The 22,411-nt window shown below is 38.4% G+C and overlaps 1 protein-coding gene across 2 annotated transcripts; it reads left to right on the top strand.

Moving 5' to 3' along the window:
- The first annotated feature begins 9,747 nt into the window (after nucleotides 1–9,747).
- Mrpl15 (mitochondrial ribosomal protein L15) lies at nucleotides 9,748–19,882 on the top strand. Of its 2 annotated transcripts, XM_020178031.2 has the most exons (5): nucleotides 9,751–9,940; nucleotides 10,876–11,030; nucleotides 11,713–11,878; nucleotides 14,976–15,099; nucleotides 18,544–19,882. In XM_020178031.2, the coding sequence occupies exons 1-5, from the start codon at nucleotides 9,833–9,835 to the stop codon at nucleotides 18,879–18,881; spliced, it is 891 nt and encodes a 296-aa protein (XP_020033620.1). In that variant the 5' UTR covers nucleotides 9,751–9,832; the 3' UTR covers nucleotides 18,882–19,882. The 2 variants fall into 2 exon arrangements, with proteins under 2 accessions (XP_073924778.1, XP_020033620.1); XM_074068677.1 differs by lacking the exon at nucleotides 14,976–15,099 and having other exon boundaries at nucleotides 9,748–9,940.
- The last annotated feature ends 2,529 nt before the right edge of the window (nucleotides 19,883–22,411 follow it).

Below are 22,411 nucleotides of genomic sequence, written 5' to 3'. Positions count from 1 at the left end.
GCTCGGGCGCGTGCGCGCCAAAGCGGCGCCGCGCCGCAGTTCACCGGCTCCGCGCGCCCGCCTCCCAGGCCCACTGCCCTGCGCCTCCTCCACGGCCGCCGCCGCGCGTCACAATGTCCCCGCTGGTCCCTGCGCGGGGCCGCGCGCGGCCAGAGCTGACCCCTGCCCCACCCCTTCTCTTTCCCGCGCATGCTCGGCGCGGCGGCCCGAGTCGCCCTTCGCTGCCCCCGGCGTTGTGCAGCCCTGGCCGCGGGCTGGACGGTGGAGCTAGTTTAGGCTTCTGCTCTGCAGGCGCTGTAGCAAGGAGCGGGAGCCCCGACGCCCTTTGCCCCGATTCCACGTGTGCCTTTGCTTCCTTCTGCCAGAATCTACTCATTCCTAAAGTCAGAGGGGTCGGGTTGGGAGGCAACAGTCGAGAACCCACAACTTCCCTAACCTAGTCATCACTATTTACTAGCGAACGGTATTGATCGCCACAGTACCGATTTAAGCACAAGATTAGACTGGTGACGAAACGTCAAGGCTATATCCAATCCTTAGGGAGCATTGGGTAAGACTGAGAAAGAGTTGATGAGCAAAAAACCACACTCCACACGATAACCACTGTACTGCGAGATCTGGGGTCTTGTCCTGAACCTGAAGAGCGAGAATTTTGTGGATTCAAAAAATATTTTGTTCAAAATGATAATAATGGAACTCATATGACTTGTACCAGTATGCATTTACATTTCATCGTGATGGTAAAGAGAAAATAAAACTGCCTTTAGCGCTTACATATTGTAAATCACTATTATGTTGAATTTTTCTACATCATAGAAAAAGCAACTCTTGTCAATTTACTCCATCTGTTGGGAGTAGGAGAGCTCAAACTGAGGTACGTAACCTACCTCTTCCCAACACAGTGCCACCTTTTGCTTCCTTCACTGTTTTTGCCTCAGGCCTACAACCTCCCAGGAGCTTGTTTTCACTGTTCTGAATGATCTCTCTCTTCCACAGGTAAGAGAATGGAATGGGGGGGAGGGGAGAAGAGGCAAAATTATTACACGATATAAGTGTACAAAGGAAAACTCAATAGAAGCAATTTTAAAGTTACTAACAAGAAAACAATATACAAAGAAGAATGGTTTTGTTACCGGATGGTCCTCTATAAAGCACTGGTGAGAAGACTCCTAGGCACTTAAGTCTTGTATGAGAATTCAAGCAAGACACGAAGATGTAGTAAAGTTTATTGAAAGTGAGGGGAAGTTACTAAAAAACAGTAGTGTGCTTCCGGCCAGGTAAGAGGTCTTTGTTTCAAAGGGCCTTTATAAATTGAGGGCAAATGGCTGGAAAAATCTGGGCGGTCTTTGCTAGATGGGCTAGGGTGATTGACAGATTTGATTGACAAGGTCTTGTCTTACAATATGGGGCATCTGAGCATGCACTTATGTTAACTCTCAGGTATCTTATTGCATGTATTTGGTGTGATCAATATTCATGTTTTAAGCAAAGAGCTTTTACCTGAGAGGTAATAGAGGGAGGAGTTTCCTCAAGGCTTCCTGTCTTACAACCACAGAGGATTTACAATGGAAAAGGGCTCTACAGCTGCTAAGATTTTACAATTGAAAAAAAATTACAACTATAAAGGATAGAATTGAGTTGAGAGTGTCTAACATGAAATGAAATGGAAAAAGTTACGTGGCACCTGAAAGTCCCATGACTTCTTTCCCTATTTCCTAGCTTGCTTCAGGTTTTCTAGGTAAAAACTACAGCTGGTCAGTATATCTAATAGAAGAAAAAATACAATAGAAGATTTAAAATACATACACAGGCAAAGATAAGAAACCACTGTATTGTATAATTGGCATATAAGTAGCTGTGCATATTTATACATTTCAATGGCTTTGCAGAGAAGCATACACCTGTGATGCTCTCACCATCAGGAAGGCCACAGACATATCCATCACCTCCCAAATGTTTCCAGTAACCTCTTTAGCATTATTGTAGGCTTTTAGTTTTAGTAAGAGCACTCAACATAATATCAACCTTCTTAACAATTTAAGTATTCAGTGCAGTATTATTAGCCACTATACTGTGTAATATATATCTCCAGAATTAATTTATCTTGTGTAACTGAAACTCTGTGCCCTTTAAATATCACCTTCCCATTTCTCCCTTCAGCTTCTGGCACCCATCATTCTACTTTCTGCTTCTGTGGACTTGAATATTTTAGATTCCACATGTAAGTGAAATCACAGAGTATTTGTCTTTCTGTATTTGGCTTATTTCACTTTACATGAAGCCCTCTAGGTCTTTCCACATTGTCTTAAATGGCAGGAGTTACTGCTTTTTAAAGGCTGAATAAAATTTGGTAGAATGTATATGCCACAATTTAATCCATTCATCTGTCAGTGGACATTTAGTTTGTTTCCATATCTTTGCTATTGTGAATAATGTTACAATAAATATGGGACTACAGATATCTCTTTAAGATGCTGATTTCAATTCCTTTGGATGAATACCCAGAAGTAGTATGATAGTTCTATTTTTAATTTTTTTGGCAGTACTGTAGTTTGAACTCAGGGCCTCACTACTTGAGCCACTTTGCCCTCCCTTCTATTTTGAAGATTCTCCATACCATTTTCCATACTGGAACTACCAATTTACATTCCAATTGGCAGTATACGAAGGTTACCTTTTCTCCACATTCTTGCCAATACTTGTTGTCTCTTGCTGTTTTGATAATGGTCATCCCAATAGGCATGTCATGATAGCCCATTATATTGATTTTCATACACTTGATGATTAATGGTGTTGAGTATCTTTTCATACCCTCCTTGTGAGGGATCCAACCCAGAGCTCTTGAACATGGACAAGCACTCTTATCACTCAGCTTCACATTCTGTTTTTTGAGAAATGTCTATTCAGATCTTTTGCCTGTTATTTAGTTGGGTTACATGAATTTTTGTTTATTTTTATTGTTATTTTTGCTATTCAGTTGTTTGGGTTCCTTGTATGTTTTAGATATTAACTCATCAGATAAATGATCTTCAAATAGTTTTACTTATTCTATAGGTTGCCCTTTCATTTTGTTATTTTCTTTGGTCTGCAAATGCATCCGTGTAATCTTATTTTGTTAGTTGTGTTTTCATATCATATCCAAAATATCATTGCCCAGACCAATGTCAACGAGCATCTTTCCCGTGTTTTACAAGTTTCATGATTTCAAATCTTACATTTAAGACTAGCATCCATTTTCAGTAGATTCTTGTATACATTATGGGTCCAATTTCATTCTTCTGTATGTAGACATCCAGTTTCCCTAACACCATTTATTAAAGCGACTGTCCTTTCCCCCATTGTGTATTCTTGGTACCCTTTGTGAAAAATTGACTTTGTATGCATGGATTTATTTCCGGGCTCTCTATTTTGCTTCACTGATAACGTGACTATTTTTACTTCAGTATTGTACTGTTTCGGTAACTGTAGCTTTGTAGTGATAAAGTGGTCTCGTGTGCTGTACTAGTTGGGAACTTTGTCTCATGACATTGAAGAATGAAAGTCACACACAACAGGGTGAGCAGAAGAGCAGAGTTTTATTAAGCAGAGAGGAGAAGAGAAGAAAAGCCCCTTAAGGGAAGGGTCTCAGAAAGACTGATCTGCTGGAGGCCCCTTTGTCTAGGTGTTTTATAAAGATTCTTATGTCCTGGTTGAAGGGAAGTTCACCATGACCCAATACCATTGGCACATTCAAATCACATACCTGTTTCAACTAGTAGATAACATCAGTCCACTATGTATGCTTTTCTGTCCAACTCTAATTTGTCCTGGGGTTAAATCATGAGTGGTCCACGGGGCTACAGAAGTTTCAAGGTGTCAGCAAGCAGTCTCAAGACTCCCAAATCCTGTTTTTCTTGCCTCTCAGCCAAGGGTAAATTCCCTTAAGTTCCCTTTTCCCTAATCCTTCCTGACCCATCCCTACCGCCTAGCTTCTAGTCTTAGTAGTGTAATTTGAAATCAAGAAAAATCACTTTGTTCTTTCTCAAGTTGCTTTGATTGTTCCAGGTCTTTCACGGTTGCACATGAGTTTTTGGATAGTTTTTCCTATTTCTGTACAAAAATTCCATTGAGATTTTGATAGAGATTGCATTGAACCTGTAGATTATTTTAGGTAGTGTGGACATTTTAGCAGTATTAATTCTTCTAAACCATGAACATGCAACATCTTTCCATTTATTTGTGACCACTTTCATTTCTGTTATCAGTGTTTTAGATGTCATTCTTGGTTAAATTTACTCTTATTTTATTCTTTTTGATGCTACTATAAATGGGATTGTTTCCTTACTTTCTTTTTCAGATAGTTTGTTGTTAGCAATGCAACTAGTTTTTCAATGTTGATTTTAGATCCTGCCAATTTACTGAATTTGTTTATTAATTCTAATAGTGTTAAAAATAAGATTCAGTTTCCAGGACATGCCAGTGGCTTAGCTATGGTGAGGACCTCATGGTAGATGGCATTGCAGTGGCACAGCACTAAGCAAGAGAGAAAGATCACATAGTAAGACAGGAAGGAAGAGGAGATACTCTGTTTATGATTGTATTTAATGTCAGACCCATCCCAAATATTTCTCAGTAACTTTAGTCAAATAGAACAAAGGACCAAGTTTTTTAAAAACACAAAGACATCATAAAAATACTGAAAGACAAAAACCATACACATCTTAATGGTGTTTATAACCTTGATAAAACCATAAAGTTGTCCACTAAATGTGTATTTCATGCTTTTAATATCTGAAGGCTTTGCAGTGTTGTCTCTGCTCTCATTCCTAGTATTAGTAATTTGTGGAATGAAAATGAAAGCAAAATTTGTGAGCTGTAGGTAAGCAATTCTAAGGGGGAAATTTAAAGCATTAAGCACTTATTTTAGAAAAGACAAAAAGTCTCAATTCAGCCACCTAAACTCAAGGGAAGAACTAAAATAAGAAGAGCAAAAGAAAATCAAAATTAAAAAAATAGCAAAAGGAAGAAATCAATAAAATAAAAAGAAACTAATTAAATGAAAAATAGATTATTTGAGATCAATAGCGTTAATAAACCGTAAGACAGATTATCAAGGACTTGATAGAAGTATAACAGGGTCTATAACTATATATATATAATATTTTATTTCATAAGTTGGGTGGTAGGCACACAGGTATTCAGTGTATTTATTTACTTTTAATGTATAAGGAAAATGGGCTTTTGTAGCTCACGGTTTTGGAGGTTCCAGGACACGGCACTGGTTTAGCTATGGTGAGGACCTCATGGTAAAGGCAACCACCAGAAGAAGCAAAAACAGAAAGTTAAAGTGATTGCTTTATGGGGTATAAAAATCAAAACGAGGTAGGAACTATTGCTTCTCATTATAAGCCCTTCTGTACTATTTGACTTTTTTCATAATATATGTAGCAATGACCATATTTTAATAAAAATTAAAACAAAACCCTATCTAGAAGTAAATCAACCTTTAACTTGGGACCAATCATTGATAAAATAGGTAGGTTTTACAATAATAACAAGTATTTCCAGTTCCATATTTATTTATTTTTGATGGTGCTAAGGGTCAAACTCAGGGCCTCGCGTGCTATGCTAAGGCAAGTGCTCTATACTGAGCTACACCTCCAACTCTTCTAGCCTTTTCTATGCCCTCTTCATGACCCTTTCTCAATATTAGTTTTATCCCACTATCAAAGAGATTCACTGTTCTCTTGTTCCCAGATTCCTCCTACCTTCACTAACGAACAATCACTTCTCCAGTTGTTTTGCACCTCAGTGTTGATTATCACAAACCAGCCTGTTCTTGGTCTAGTTCTACAACTGCCTTGTTCTTGGCTTATAGTAATATTCTGTAATAATCTAACAACTGAAAACTTTTCCTCCTCCTGCTCATATCCCTGTTAGAATGTTTGGATATTGTTTAATGAGTTATCTGATTTAGGAGAGATGGGATGGGGGGATTATATGTTCTTGTTGGTCTTTTTTTTTTTTGAAACAGGGTCTGTCAAACTCACAATCCTCCTGCCTCCACCTCCTGAGTGCTGGAATTACAGGCTGTGCCACCAAACGCAGTTTTTTTTTTTTTTAAATCTTAGTAACAGAGGATTACATAAAAGATAATGCTTCATTTTGTAGTATATTATTGTTCATGCAAAGCACATCCTGTGACAAACTTACTCCCTTTTATTTTTAATCCCCCACTCACATTCTCTGTTTACTTTGGGAATTTTAAAAAATAAGCTCATAAGAATTGATCCCTGTTAATAAGGATTAGGCACTAGTACAGATGGGGAAAGATTATTTGGAAGTGTGTGAGGCCTACCCAAGGAACTTTAAATTGTGTCATCTTTACACAGTTCATTTCATTCTCTTATGTAATGATTCAGGAGTCACTATTAACTGGGGCGGCTGGAATCAGGCTAGACCTTAATTGTTGAAACAAACCTTTCCTAATTACAAGTCCTCCTTAATTTGATTTAAACAGGGGTTAGAGCACCCCAAGTATGTGGGTGTGTAATAAATACTAATTGTACAATAACAATGATGACATAGACTTAAAGGATTGCTCACTTTTTTACTGTACTCCCTTAATTTATATTCTTACAACACAGATGAAACTCTTCAAACTATTCTGAATTTTATATGCTTAATCAACACATTGAATGTGAGATAAACAAACATGTAACCTACAATTAACTGCAAACAATTATTATTTTCACCCATAATATTACATAACCCACACAACAAAGATAATGTCTACCTCTGAGAAGTGTCATACATTACATTTCATGTATTGCATTTACTCAATATGAATTTTTACCATGATAAAGATTATTGGTATTAATTCTCAATCAGAAATTCATCATTCAATATAAATAATGATTTTGTAGCGAGAACAAAATCATGTATCTTTCTGTAGATTAGGCACAGTTTGTAATTATATTTTGCAATGTTCTTCCCACGGGTATGAAAGTTCTAATAAAAAAGATTATGGGAGCTATTGGATTAATAATTAAGGGCAGGAACTAGCTTTTTTTTCTGTTTTTTTTTTATCATTTTTACATTTACTTACATATGTATACATGGTTTACACCACCTCTCCCCTCGTCCCGCCACATATCCCCTCCCCTTCCAGGCAGAACCTGGCCCGCCCTCTTGTTCTCTGATTTTGTTGAAGAGAAAACACAGGAGATAATATGAAAGACACAGTGTTTTTACTAGTTTGGGATAAAGATATCTATACAAAAAGATTCCTAGTGTTGCTTCCATGCACTTATGTATTGCAACCCACATTGGTTTGTTTCTACCAAACCTCTTCCCTACTTCCTGGTTCCCTTCCCACAGTGGCCTCTGCCAGTTTAAGATTACTTTATTTGCTCCTCTGCAGTGAGCGCATCAACCATATTCAAGTTTGCGTTCTCCCCTTAGTGTGTGACCCATGTCTAATAATATTACTGCATTGTTTTAGATCTATAATCTGCATTTGAGGGAGAACATGCAATATCTGGCTTTCTGAGGCTGGCTAACTTTGCTTAAGATGATGTTCTCCAGTTCCATCCATTTACCTGTGAATGACAAAATTTCATTCTTCTTTGTGGCTGAGTAAAATTCCATTGTGTATAAATACCACATTTTCTTAATCCATTGGTCAGTAGTGGGGCATCTTGGCTGTTTCCATAGCTTAGCTATTGTGAATAGTGCTGCAATAAACATGGCTGTGCAGGTGCCTTTGTAATAACCTGAGTCGCAATCCCTAGGAGTGGGATTGCTGGATCACATGGCAGATCTATGTTTCGTTTTTTAAGAAACTTCCATATTGTTTTCCAAAGTGGTTGATCTAGTTTACATTCCCACCAGCAGTGTCTGAGGGTTCCTTTTTCCCCACATCCTCACCAACATTTGTTGTTGTTTGTGTTCTTGATGTTAGCCATTCTAACAGGAGTGAGGTAGAATCTTCATGTGGTTTTGATTTGCATTTCTTTTATGGCCAGGGATGGTGAGCATTTTTTCATGTGTTTTTTGGCCATTTGGACTTCCAGGAACTAGCTTTTATTTTTTCTATTTTCTGTTTCTAAATAGAGTCTGGGCTTTACCTTCATATCATCTGACAGATTTACAGAATTCATATTTATATTTTTCTTCTAATTTTGCTAGTTTACAAGAGCCTACTTTTTATAACATTTAAAAAACATGTTTTTTGGCTGGATACTAGTTGTTCATATCTATAATCTTAGTTACTTGGGAGGGTGAGATGGGGAGGACTGTGGTTCAAGGCTAGCCTGAGCAAATAGTTTGGGAGATCCTATCTCCAAAATAACCAGAGCAAAATGTAATAGTGTAGCTCTAGGGGTAGAGCACCTGCTTTGCAAATGTGATGCTGAGTTCAAACCCCAATCTCACCAGAACAAAACAAGAAGTAAAAACCCATCTGATATTAAAAACTCTCCCTTACTGAACTTCAAACAACCTGTGAGTGTGTGTGTGTATGTGTGTGTATGTATACATGCTTTTGGGGGGAGGGCATACTGGGGTTTAACTCAGGGTCTCATGCTTGCTAGGCAGGCACTCAAGTTTTTTTTTTCCGAAAGAGTCTGGATATGAAGTCCAGGCTGGCCTGGAACTGGAAAGCCTCAATCGTCCTGTCTTTGCCTCCTGAGTGCTGGAATTGCAGAAGTGTACCACCATACCCCACACCCATTAATGTTTTTAGTAAGTTTAGTGTTGCTCATAAATATTCCTTAAAGGAATGAATGTAATCTTTTCTTTATATACTATTTTATACCTGATTTAAAGTAACTTCAGAAAGTTTAGTTAAACACAGAAATAGCCATCCTCCCAAAACTGTCTCACCTTTACTAACTGTGATTGCTGGTAAGAACCTGCAGGACTAACTCCCCTGCAAAAAAGTGAAATAGCAAAAGAAAATTAAAAGAAACAGTCTTTTCTACATTAAAGGCCCCTTAAGACAAGTATCTTTAAACCCACTTATTTTGGGAGTTAAAATAATGTGTGTATTTGAGACAGAAATCCAACTTATGAAAATACTAGTTTTATAATAGGAGGCAGAGTCAAGTTTGAATCCTGGCTGTGCTGCTGGTGGTGAGGCCTGGGTCTATCTCCCTGCCATAGCCAAGCCTTCCTCACCTTGTCTGTAAGCCGTGGGACATCCACCTGGAGGCTGGTTTAGTTATATAAATCAAGTAAGGCTAATTTCACACGGCTCTGGCATATGCCAGGCGCTCAGAATGGTTCCTACCATTAATATTAACTTAGTAACTCAGTGATTTCACCTAAAGCAATACGGACGCACACGGCTGGGAACTCAGCTTGACTCTTACTCAAGTATTATTACAGCCAGCATTTTAATAGCTGGACTTCAGGAATTATTTCCATATTCTAAAAGCTAACAGCACGGCACTCACAGTATTTCACTCTGGGTTCCACACTGGTCTCAGTGAAGACGTTGCTTCAGGAGACATTGTTTCTAGAACAAAATACGGAAAGCCAAATATCGACTGAAAAACATCCTCTTTTAAGGCACAGCGTTTTGGTTGGAGGAAGAGAACGTTTTCGTTCAGGATATAGAACAGGGGCTGGGCGACAACACTGACGTCTCAAAATTACCACGGCCTCCGCTGGTTAGTTCACAAGCTTCCCGCACAACCCTGCAAACTTGAAGTCGCTGCCGCGGCCGACAATTCCCGCGCGCAGCTGCAGCACGACAGGGGCGGGGCCGCGGCCGTAAAGCAGCCGGCCGAGAACACGTGGTCTCGGAGGAGGCCCTGGGCGCCCTTGGAAGTCCTGGTCCTTGCGGGTCATGGCCGGTCCAGTTCAGGGTGGTGGGGCCAGGTCCTTAGATCTGCTCCGCGCCTTGCCGCGTGTGTGCTTGGCCAACTTGAAGCCCAATCCGGGGTCCAGGAAGCCGGTAAATAGCTGGTGGCGGTGCGGGGGGAGCGCTGGGGACCCGGTCGATGGCGGCGGCCTTCCATTCCGTGTCACTGTGGAGAACTGCTTCTCCAAGAGTGTCGGAGCGAACACGGGGGTGCTCAGCCCCTGTCCCCTTCACTGTCCCGCGAGAAATCTTTCTGCGTGCCCCCAGTTCTTAGTAAGGCTTACATTCAAACGCATAAAATTGTAAATTGGGCAGAGGAACAAACACGCAGGAGCCTCAAAATTGGATTTCAAATGAAACGCTTTCCTTAAAACTGTCTTATCGTCATTATAACGATCCGAATTGATTTATTACGTCAGCTGTCGCTCCTGCGACCCACTAAATACTGCTTGAAAGCTGTTAATGGGGACAAATCATGCTTTCGTGAAGTGATAGGAAATACGTTAAGGAAAGATTTTTCTCTATATATTTTATTTCAGATAAAATAATGTTTATGGGTAAAATCACATGTTTGAAGTTAATCCCCAAATAAAATCATTTTCTTGAATAACTTTGTTGTGAATGTTTAATTCTAGAATTTTTTTTTTTTCAGTTATAGCCTATTATAAAACCCTTGGGCTAAAGGCTTGGCTCCAAGGTTAGAGCACCTGCTTAGCAAGTGGGAAGCCCTGAGTTCAAACCACAGTACTGCCAAAGAAAACCCCCCAAAACTTATTATTTCCATCCCATCCATGGAACTTTGTCTTTGAGAAAATTTTGTAATTTGGTTACAAGAATGAACAACATCCTCTGAGACAAAGATGCTAATAGAGTATGTGGATGTTTGAGCAGATAGAACAGTGCTGTACACAGTACCTTAGCTAGTACTGGTTGGATGAATGAAGGGCATAAAAAAATACACAGCACAGAGCTGAAATACACTTTTTAGGAATGTACCTGAAGATTCCAAAACTCTTCTTTCCTTGTAGGAGAGACGTCCAAGAGGTCGGAGAAGAGGTAGGAAATGTGGCAGAGGTCACAAAGGAGAAAGACAGAGAGGAACCCGACCTCGCCTGGGCTTTGAGGGAGGCCAGACTCCATTTTACATCCGAATCCCAAAATATGGATTTAATGAAGGACATAGGTAAGGTTGCTTTGCTTTTTAAAATCAGCTCCCTAATTTCCACTGAGCATCACCTAAGAAATAATTCGGTAGAAATTTTAAATTCACTTGGAAGCAAACTTTTGGTACTGTTCTCTGCATGGTTTTTGGTAATGAAACTTAGCCTGGTTATCGGGGGAGGGGGTGCTCAGACCTGCACACTGGAGATGATAATGTCCAATCTCGTGATTCTTTAGAGAATTAGCAATTTACACACACACGTAGATCCTATGTGTCATATATATCATTGTAGTCATCCAGTGAATGATAGCTATCATTTATGTTCCATTACTGCGTAATTTCAGATAGTGGTCTAAGTTTTCCACAAATGTGTTTGCTTATTTGTGTATACCAGTGAAGTAAATGCTTAGAGAGGCAAGTTCTTTGTTTATTGGAACAAAGAAAGTATTGTTACATGTCTGTGTTATTCTCAGGTTTTTATTTTTATTTTTATTTTGTTTTATATTTTATTTTTGTGGTACTGGGGTTTGAACTCTTGCTAGGCAGGTGCTCTACCACTTGAGCCATTCCTCCAGCCCAGGTTTTGATTTTTTTAAGCCGTGAAAAATGATGGAGGAAAACATAGAACAAAGCTTTGAGATGATTTGGAGAAGTTACAGGAAAATTATTTGTATGTTGTAACTATTGTATTCTTGTCTCATAGTTTCAGGCGCCAGTATCAGCCTTTGAGTCTCAAGCGACTGCAGTATCTTATTGATTTGGGTCGAATCGATCCAACTCAACCCATTGACCTGACCCAACTTGTCAATGGGAGAGGTGTAACCATCCAGCCACTTAAAAGGGATTATGGGGTCCAGCTGGTTGAGGAGGTAAGCCTGGATTAGATCTTGTGGTGTTACAGAGGTATTTTTGATTTCCATATACAGTAGTCCCTCCTTATCTGTGGGGGGATAAATTCCAATTGGATGCCTGAAACTCTAGCTGTCACCAAGCCCTATATATACTGTGTTTTTTCCTTTACATACATACCTATGATTATAATTAATTTATAAATTAGATACAGGGAGAGGTTAATATAAATAATTTGCTGAAGATCTTAGCAACCTCAGCACATGAGTTTTTTTCTTCCCTTCATAGGCAGAGAACTTTTACCTTGTCACTTCAGGGAAATACTTTATGGATCTCTTTGTCGTGTTCAAATTTCCATAATCACTACTCTTAAGCTTTGAGGCCATTATTAAATAAAATAAGGGTTACTTGAACACAAGCACTACAACACTGTAACAGACTAATGGGTGGGTAGAATATGCAGTGTGAATATGGTGGAAAAGGGGATGATTTTTGTTCTGGAAAGAACAGTGTGAGACTTCATCATAGTACTCAGCAGGCAATTTAAAACTTATAAATGGCTGAGGATGTAGCACAGGGGCAGAGCATGTTCAAAGCCCTTGGGTTTGATCCACAGCACTGCAAAAAAAAAGACTTATGAATTGTTTTTTTCTGAAATTTTCCATTTGATATTTTTTGGACCATGTTTGACTTTGGGTAAATAAAACTGTGGAAAGCAAATCTGAGGATAAAGAGGGACTACTGTATTAAGATTCCACCTCCTTTATTGTAATCCAGTAGGAGCTGTGTTCTTAGGCATTACATAGTGGTGACTGTTTGATACCCAGCTATGGGTTTGGAAAGCTGACATAGTCTCTTGGCAGCATCTGTCCCTGGTCCTGGAATATGCCCTTCTGTATTGGCACAGCTTGCTCCCTTCCTTCCTTTGGTTCTCTTCTCACATATCAACCTATCAGGAAGATCTTTTTTGACAGCTTTTTATAAAAGAGCATCTGCCTCACCCTTGTAGTCATACCTGTGTCTGCTTTACCTTCTCCAAAGTATTTTTCTTTGAATAATGAACACCTGGCATTTCTTACCAAGTTCTGCATCCATGTTTCACTGTCTTCTTTCACTGTCTTTACATGTACAGCTTTCACTTGTACCTCGCTGAGTGTAAGCACCTATGAGGGCAGGTTCTTTGACTTATTGCTGTGTTTCCAATATTGGAAATACTGGTCACTAAGTTAATATTTATAGGGGAAAAGAATGAATTAAATCCCATTCTAACTGGAGTGAAGTTTTCTGTTAATAGGAATTGGTCAGGAGTTCATAAACAAACTTTTGTACACTGTTAATCAACATTGTTTCTTCTGTATAGCTAGGTAGATAACTTAATGTCCACTAGAGGGAAGCCTGTGTTTATGGAAAAACTTAGATTCCTTTGAAAAAGTGAACCAATGGATAAAAGCTTTCCAGATGAGATCATTTGAAAAGAGAATACCCAAAACACTATTAAGCCTCAATAGTCTACTCTGGTACATAAGAAAATAGATATATATCTTGTATATGGAAAAATTTATGACCTTGTCAACTCTTAAAACTTACATTCTAATACTCTTCAGGTGTATCTGTTACACTAGCAAAACACTCTGAAAACAATACCCCAGGGCAGTGGTTGGATAAATGTAGTCACACGTCATTTATAGTTCTGTACATTGTTTACCTTTTCTGTATTTCAGATTGCAAGTAAATAGTGGATAATAAGACTGTTTTGACTGGTTGGCACAAGATGATCAGTTTGGGAATATATGTTCTCAAGGGAAAATACACCTTCCTGAAAATGCTATTTGGAAGACAGAATACTGGAACAGACACTAGTGCCCAAGTATAGGCAATTAAATATCACAAATAACATATCAAGGCCCGATTTTTTTTAATCAAAGGTGCCACTGATTATAAAACACACCAATATTAGATAAAAATGTGAGGAAATGCATCTTAGATTTGATGGAATGTTTTTGAAATATATGAAAAGTTCATAATTAATAAAAGGAGGCAGATTGCTTCAACTCCACAGAATAGCAAAAATATGTATTCAGCCACAGAAGACTGGTAATGCTGCCATCTTTTTATTTTGAAATAAATAAAAAGGATCTGTTTTGGAAGTCAAGAAAAAATTTAACTTAGCCTGACTGATGCGACTAAACACATAACTTTAAAAAGTTCAGTACTACATTTTCTGGTGTTAAACGTTCTAGGAAAAGGTATTATATATATATATATATATATATATGTATGTATACGTACATATATATGTATATACACATACATACGCACATATATACACATATACACACACACTTTCAGCTTAGAGACTGTAATAAAATCAGTAAGAATGTGAAAATCCTTTTTTCTACCTTTTTTTTCCTAGAGAGGGCTGACCTCTCCAAAGTTCAGATAGTCTCAGATATTTTGTTCTTCCACCTGCTCTAGACCCCTAATCCCCTTTAGCCTCCTCTTCCTTACTTAGGGATAAGGAAGATAAGTGTTTCTATCGTGCAACATAATGTGATTAAGAACAGATGCTGCCTGGGGAGATCTGTGGCTCATTGGTAAAGTGCTTACTTAGCCAGGTGCATGGCTCTGGGTTTGATCCTCAGCACTGCAGAAAAAACCATACAAACCAAAACAGTCCACCTCAAATACTGTGACTAGACCTCCTGGAGTAGAATCTTAGCTCTGTGATCTTTGGCAAATTACTCAACCCCTCTGTGCCTCAGTGTCCCTGTCTATGAAGTTGGTATAGCAGTAACCTCATCATGGACTTATAAGAGTTAAACAGTCTACTACTAATGAAGTACTAGGAATGGGTGCTTATATCAGTTTTGTTAAATACAGTGGTGAAAATAGAGTCATTCTACTTGTAGGGATTGAGAATTCATAAAAACAGGGTATTCTACAAAAATGTAGAAAAAAATTTAATAGGACCTCAAAGCAGAGATAGTTAGAAATGGGAATTGCTATTACATTTTAGGTACTTTGGAGGGGAAAATACAATTTGAAAGGGAACTTGTCCTAGTTAATTTGCTTTTAGCCAAGCGATTTACTAACAGGCTTCATTTTGACCTGTGACAGGGTGCTGACAGCTTTCAGGCAAAAATTAATATTGAGGTACAGTTGGCTTCAGAACTAGCTATTGCTGCAATTGAAAAAAATGGTGGTGTGGTTACTACAGCCTTCTACGATCCGAGGAGTCTAGGTAAGATTGTTTTTGATCATTTTCTTCTTTCTCTTTTTGTCTCATATTGGCTCCTTTTTAAGCCAGTTTTACATTTTATTGCTGCCATGATGCTCACTCAGAGTGTTCAACTGTTCTTTCTGCTGCAGCTTCTTGGTCTTTTTTTTTGATGGTACTTGGTGGAGTTTGAACTCAGGGACTATACCTTGAGCCACTCTGCCAGCCTTTTTTTGTAAAGGGTTTTTTTGAGATAGGGTCTTGCAGAACTATTTGCCCAGGCTGGCTTCGAACTGTGATCCTCTTGATCTCTGCCTCCTAAGTAGCTAGGATTACAGGTGTGAGCCACCGGTGCCTGGCTTTCATGTGCTTGTTGAGCAGTGTTCTCTTGGGCCATAGATCCAGGAGCTTGTACTTCTTGTCCTTGTAGGATTTTCTGAGGCTTTCTTTCTGAGTCTACTTAATGATAGAACATGGGTGATGGATTTGCCAACAACTCATATCTTGGAGAGCTTGGATACCATGCTGCCTGTCACTTTGGGGGCTGCATTACTGGGATAGCTTTCTTTGAAGTCATCCAGCTTTTTCAGCAGCAGCTACTTCTTGCCACAAAGGTCCCCAGCCTTAATCTTGGCCCTAGCTACATAAACTGCTGCTTTTTAAAAAAACATTTGAATTCAGGCCTTTTATTTGTTTGTTTATTGTGGAGCTGGAGATCAAATCCAGGCACTTGTAAATGCTAGGCAAGTGCATTACCAGCCCTGGCTGCTGCTGCTTTTTAATTAGTTAGTGAATAGCAAATGTGTTATGCAGATTACATAATACAAAGAATTAACAGTGGAGCTGACAGATAGACCAAATGACCAAAAAGCATCTCAGTCTCTTCCCAGAATCCCCTTCCCACATCTGCCTGCCCAGCATTTCCCCCTGAAAGTCTAGTAGGGGTTTCACACTTAGAGTATGAGGCATGTTTCTTTTTTTCTCAGCCTCTTCATACAATTTCCCCAAAGTAAACAACAATTCTATTTTTCTAGTTTTTTAGTCTAAAATTTGGAGTCCTTTGGATTCTTTCTTTTATATCCTGAATAAATCCTGTGTTCTGTGATTAAACTATGTCCACAGTCAAGCTACTTTCATTTTATTTTCTTTACCATCAAAAGCCTTATAAAAATATTCACTCGTATAATTTTAATTTCCCTCTTATAGATTAACTTAATTTTTCTTATTTTGGTCCATTGCTCATATGTCTTAGGGTGAGCTGGCCTCAGGTATGAAAATGAGGTTTTTTTCTTTAAAATAATTGCAAGCATCTTGGAAGTCCTTTTGGCACCAGTAGGATATTTTTCAGCCATTATTACCACAGAGTATGGTAATGGTGTTTGTTCACCAGATACTACCTAAAGCTGTAAGCTACAGTCTTGGGAGGCATTGTCACCCTTGAGACTATTGTGCTCGGCTATTCCAGACAGCTTTTTGTGTTCTGGGAACCTTTCATTAAAAAGATAATAAAAGTGATAGGAGTGGTGCATGCCTGTAATCCCAGCATGCCAATGGCTTGAGGCAGGAGGATCATGAGTTTGAGGCCAGAAGGCTATACAATGAGACTCTTGTCTCAGCAAAATTAATTAATTAATTAACCAACAATAAAAGAAACCTAATCACAGGTTTACTATTCAGTTGTAATTTTTGTCTCTGAATAATTTATACTTTAGTTTTCCACATTATGGGAAAATTTTAATGCACATTTTTCTGCTCTTTTGAAAATTTGCTGCTTGTTGTTTTAAAGAGGAGACTTTGATGATGACTGATGATGCCCTATGATTCTGTACTTTAGTAGTATTAGGAGGCCAGAACCATGTTTTCCTAACCCGTTGGAATGTTGAATGGCTAGGTTCAGTGCCTTAGACATTAAATGAATTTGGGGCGGGAATGATACAGTTCATCTGGTGCCTGTAGACTAATAATCACAAATCTGTTTTGTAGGGACCAGGATTCTTCTCAGCCTAGGTGTTCCCCTGTATTGTGCCTCTTTATTCACTCCCTGATTTCCTTACAAAAACTTTTTGGGGGGTTGGAAGAGGGGATGGCTTATCTAAAGTGTTTTACAAACTTCTTTCTTTTTGTTTTGTTTTGTTTTGAAATGGTGGAGGGGGATGTCTCACTATGTAGCTGGACTGGAATTGGTGATCTTCTTGCCTCAGCCTCCCCATTGCTGGGATTATAGGCCTGTACCACCATATGCAGCTCAAAGTTTTTGCTTAAATATGTTTTGAAGATAATTTCTAGATGAGTCAAGAGTATCACATACTTTATTTGTTTATTTATTTTTGGCAGTACTGGGGTTTGAACTCAGGGCCTCATCCTTGCTGGATAGGCACTCTACCACTTGAACCACTCCACCAACCCAAGAGCATCACATACTCTATTACCCTCTTTTATAGGTGCAGTGTGTAGGATTATTTATTGAGAGCATGAATTGGCCTGAGATGGTTCTGCTTTAGTATTTTTGGTCTTGACCCTTAGCAGGCAGCTTCTAGTTCTCATTTCTATGAGTGGCCTGTCTGGAGTACCTCCTTCTAATGACCACTGCTCATTGGTCCCATGTTGGGATATTGCTAGATAATGAGCTATGTAAAACAGCTGTTAGAGTCTTGCTTTCAGGTAATGTTTAATCAGTGACCAGTGTTTGCTAGACACTGTTCCAGGTGGTAGAAAGTGCAAGAGTCAGAAGTCTCTTCACAGAGCTTATACTAAGTACTATACATGTGTGAATGAATAAGTCAGATAAACGTCATAACTGCCCTGTGACATACATGCTATTTTTTTTTAAGGTTCTCAATGAGTTTTTTTAATGTTTCCAACTAAGGTCAAGTTTCCAACTAAGGTCAAGTTTCCATTGCAAAAGCATGGCAAGTGAGGGCATCACTGTTTTTGTACAATTCTATTTTTGTATTTGGTAATTGTTTTTTAACCTGTCTAAAGACCCCAAGGTGTCTGTGATATTTTATGCACAGGCCTTATTCTTACCTTCTTACCTTCAGAGGACATTTTCAGGTACCTTAAAACAAAGCTGGGATTGTGCAGAATTCTTGTGTTGGTTGGATTCTCATAAGATTTCTTTGCTATTTAATTCATTTCTCAAAATCTTAATGCTTTTTTCTAATTTCTAAACTATTATAGGATGCCTAAATTGAGGATTCTAAATCTTTGACTTGCAGTTTGGACACCTCAGGCTTTTTGTTTTAAGATTTCCTGTTGCTGGTGTGTCCAGCAGAGTTCCATCTTGTTCCAGTATGTCATTCTTATGTGTTTTTAAATATAGTGCTTAAGAACAATGTTCCTATGTGCCTACATTTAGAAATTCATTTATCATTGGTAACGTATTAGTAACTGTTAATTAAAAGAACATTTGTAACATAGTCATTATGTTTAAAGTCAATGTTTACATCTGTTTAATTGTTTTTTTAGAAATTCTGTGCAAGCCTGTTCCATTCTTTCTGCGTGGACAACCCATTCCAAAGCGAATGCTCCCACCTGAAGCACTGGTACCCTATTACACTGATGCAAAGAACCGTGGTTACCTGGCAGATCCTGCCAAATTTCCTGAAGCAAGACTTGAACTTGCCAAGAAGTATGGCTACATTCTCCCTGATATCACTAAAGATGAACTCTTCAAAATGCTCAGTACTCAGAAGGATCCCAGGCAGATTTTTTTTGGTCTTGCTCCAGGATGGGTGGTGAATATGGTAGATAAGAAAATTCTAAAACCTACAGATGAGGATCTCCTCAAGTATTATAGCTCTTGAATTCCTTTCCAGGACGGCAGAGTTGTTGAAGAGTACCAGAATAGGGACTCTCATTGAATTCTTCAAATGTTTAATCTTCCAGATACTGATGTTAGTTGTTGCTGTAATCATATCTCTTTTTCCTTAAAATAAAACTGTAGGAAGCAAGGATGCAAAGAGGAACCAAGTCTGTGAGGGTTGTATCTCAAAGACTCAGATGATTATAACTGATTTATAAATTTGCAGTCCATGTTGCATGATCTTTTCCTCTGAGCTTTGTCTTGTTATTGTTGCAAAGCAGAATGAAAGGGCAAGTGGGATGTAATTGATTAATAGGCTTGCTCAACCCAGGTCAGAGCTGGGGCTAATGAGCTGGTGGTTTGTTTTAATAATTATCCTCAGGGAAGCTCTGCTACCCAGTCAAGATGGTGAGCCTTCCCCAGGGATGGAGACGATCAGGACCTTCAGGCTGGTGAATAGCACTAAGTAGCATCTTTTCTAGCAATATTGGAGATTAGAGGAAAAATTTTAAGTGAATTCATTTTCTCAGTACCCATAAGAGTAGATGATAAAAATCAAGCCATTAGCATTTTTTCTTAAAGAAGATAAGTATTCTACTTGATATAATTTTACTTATCTCAGACATTGGAGACCTTTGTCTTTCAAACATTTCAAATGATTTTGGAAAATTTGTCCAATGGTTAATAAACCATAAAAACAATTGGTAATGAGAAAATTAATCTCAGTTCAAGTGGGGTTCAACTGATCCTCCTGTCTTAGCCTCTCAAGTATCTAGGAGTACAGGTGAGCACCCCTGTACCCAGCTTAAAGTCAGTTAATGTAAAAGATTCAGGAGGTAACTTAGCTTTTCTAAGATATGTTGTATCCAAATCTTATGAAAGCTTAACTTACCTTGAGCAATTGAAATTGATCTTGAATAATTCATGAAAATTCTTCCAAAGTAGAAATAAAATGATTCCTGGCTGATTATTTTCTTAAAATAAAAAATTACAACCCCTGAACTATGCAACATTTTTTTGGTTCACTTTTCCAACTGTTCTGAAGAGGCCTGAAGTCTTTACTTTGGCAGCTCACCTTAGCTGAAAATTATTTTTATGATGGATGAAAAAGAGAATATTACAAAACCAACAAGGAATTTGACACTGATTTTTAAGCTGAAACTTCAACTCAGATTAATTGACATATAGGCAAACAGAGAAAATGCACAATGCTTTAATTCTGTATCTACCATTCTGCTGGGTTTGGTAAGTTATATAACCTTAAGTTGGTTCATTCATCAATCTTGGTATGCAAAATATTTTCAAAGGAGAATGGTGGCAAAGCACTGGAAACCAACTAAGAAAAGACATTTACTTTTTCTGTGTCTGCTTTAAAAAACCATTTTGACAGTAAAACATCTTACACTTCCAGTGTTAAGTATTTAGAAAGTTATATTCGAATTGCAGTACCAATCTTTGTAAAATACAAAGGTTATGTAAAATGAGTTGTAAAGTCTCTCAGTTGTAATACTTTCTTTTGCTGAGTTGGGAATTGAACTCAGAGCCTTATGCAGGTGAGGCAAATGCTTTACCACTGAGCTACAGCTCTAGTCCCAGTTATAATACAATAAAGATAAAGATGTTGCTTTGGCCTGAAGAAAACTTTGATTTCAACCCATTTGCCTACAAATGAACTTTCTTAAATTTAAACAAGGAAGTGTGGAAAGAAACCCAGGAGATACCATTTTATGTGCTGGGGTCCTAGGTAGTTATTATCTTGCCTTATTTGTACTTCAGGTTTTCCTTTTCTGATGCAGTTTACAATTGTACTTTTGTGGGCTGGTTCTGCCCTCACAGGAAAAGTTCTTCATGAGAAGTGAGGGAGGAAGTTACTCACTTAAAGGCGGACTGCTGAAGCAACAGCCTTCCATCTCCCAATGTACTTTGAGGGCCCTTGGTTCCCCTCCCCCAGCCATCCAAGTGGAATGACTAAGCTGCCTTGAAAACAGTCATATAAGGAAAAAGAGAGTCAAACACAAGGCTTGCTTGATTGTTGTCTTTGGTGGCCTCCAGGTGGAAGGAAATCAGGATAGAATGATAAAGGGAAGAATGAAAACAGGAAACAGATGTCTGATGATGTATAATGGGGCTGGTACTTATTTGGTAAGCATGGGCTTAGTCACAAACAGCTGTATCCTGGTTGTAGTATTATAATCCTATGCATCATTTTCAGCTAAAACCGGCATGCTCCACAAAATCTGTCCATTCTGTTTAACAAAGGTGATCCTTAATCACTGTATATCACAGACCCAGGTTTATTTGAACTATGCAACCATTCTGGGCTCTAAGATACTGGTGTTCTATGACCCTTGTGCCATTTAGGAGGATAATGGAGACAGTGGATGGGCAGAGTAGTGTTATCTTAAGAGTTCACATCATTTGGAAATCTATGAAAGCAAGAAGGCTTCAGTCTAGATCTTAGTCTTTTCCTGGTACATGGCTTCAGCTGTTTTTATTTTCGTGTGGTTTTTGGTGTGTAAGACCAAAAACCCTTGAGTTAATATACATTTTAAAGATTTCTAAACTGGTGTGACCCTGAATGCCTTGCTGGAGAGATGAAGCATGGGACAACTAGCACAGGCTTCCACCTCACCATACCTGGATTCACTGAGCAACCTGGAGCGGTTCACTTGGGCTCAAAGCAGTACTGGCTTTGTGATGTTGGCATGTTATTTAATCTCTCTGTGCCTCAGTTTCACCATCCGAAAAAATGGAGGATAATAATTGATCCTAATACATTTGGTTATTGAATGGAAAGAAGTCAATGTTCGTAAAGCATGTAGCACAATGTTCAGAACATAAATAAGTGCCTCTGTAGATGTTTGGGAAGCAAGCATCTAATAGTCCTTACGTAGCCACTTCTCTTCTTAAAATTTCATAGTCTGTGGTTAGCCTTTTGTAAATTGTGCTTAGATCTCATGAATGAGAAGAAACAGATACTAAACATCATTTTTACCAGGAGTTAGAAACATACATTTTGAGGATGCACCATGGTAGGAATTAGGAACCAGGAAAATGAAGCTGAATTTCTGACTTAGTCACTGATTTGTTTTGCAAAGCCTTCAGGTCCCATCAATTTATAAAAGGAACCCACCTGTCTGGAAAAAGATACCGAAACTTAGAGGTACATTTTTAACTAATGTTAACTGATTCTGTTCTTTGTTTTTTTCTCTCTCTCTCTATATATATATACACTTAATGTTTTTTTCTCATTCTCACTTAAGATTCTTATCATTTAGGACAGATTTATAAACATCAAAGTAGTTTAAATTTCTTATACCTGGATATACACATTTAAAATATTTGTGGTTTAAAAATATTTAAGTAGAAATAAGATCTACAACTCTGAATAGGAAAACTTTATTTTTCCCTTAAACTAATTTTTCTTTTTCTGGGCAGTACTGGGGTTTATACTCAGGACCTAACACTTACTAGGCAGGTGCTCTACCACTTGAGACACTCTGTCATCTCTTTTTGCATTGGTTGTTTTTG

The sequence above is a fragment of the Castor canadensis genome, chromosome 3 (assembly GCF_047511655.1).
Source record: "Castor canadensis chromosome 3, mCasCan1.hap1v2, whole genome shotgun sequence".
NCBI classification, from domain to species: domain Eukaryota; kingdom Metazoa; phylum Chordata; class Mammalia; order Rodentia; family Castoridae; genus Castor; species Castor canadensis.
This window is presented reverse-complemented; position numbering and strand designations above follow the sequence as displayed.

Coding starts and splice junctions, on each gene's coding strand:
- Mrpl15 (XM_020178031.2), top strand. CDS start 9,833: ATGGCCGGTCCAGTTCAGGGTGGTGGGGCCAGGTCCTTAGATCTGCTC. Junction 11,031..11,712: donor GGATTTAATGAAGGACATAG/GTAAGGTTGCTT, acceptor CTTGTCTCATAG/TTTCAGGCGCCAGTATCAGC. Junction 15,100..18,543: donor CTACGATCCGAGGAGTCTAG/GTAAGATTGTTT, acceptor TTGTTTTTTTAG/AAATTCTGTGCAAGCCTGTT.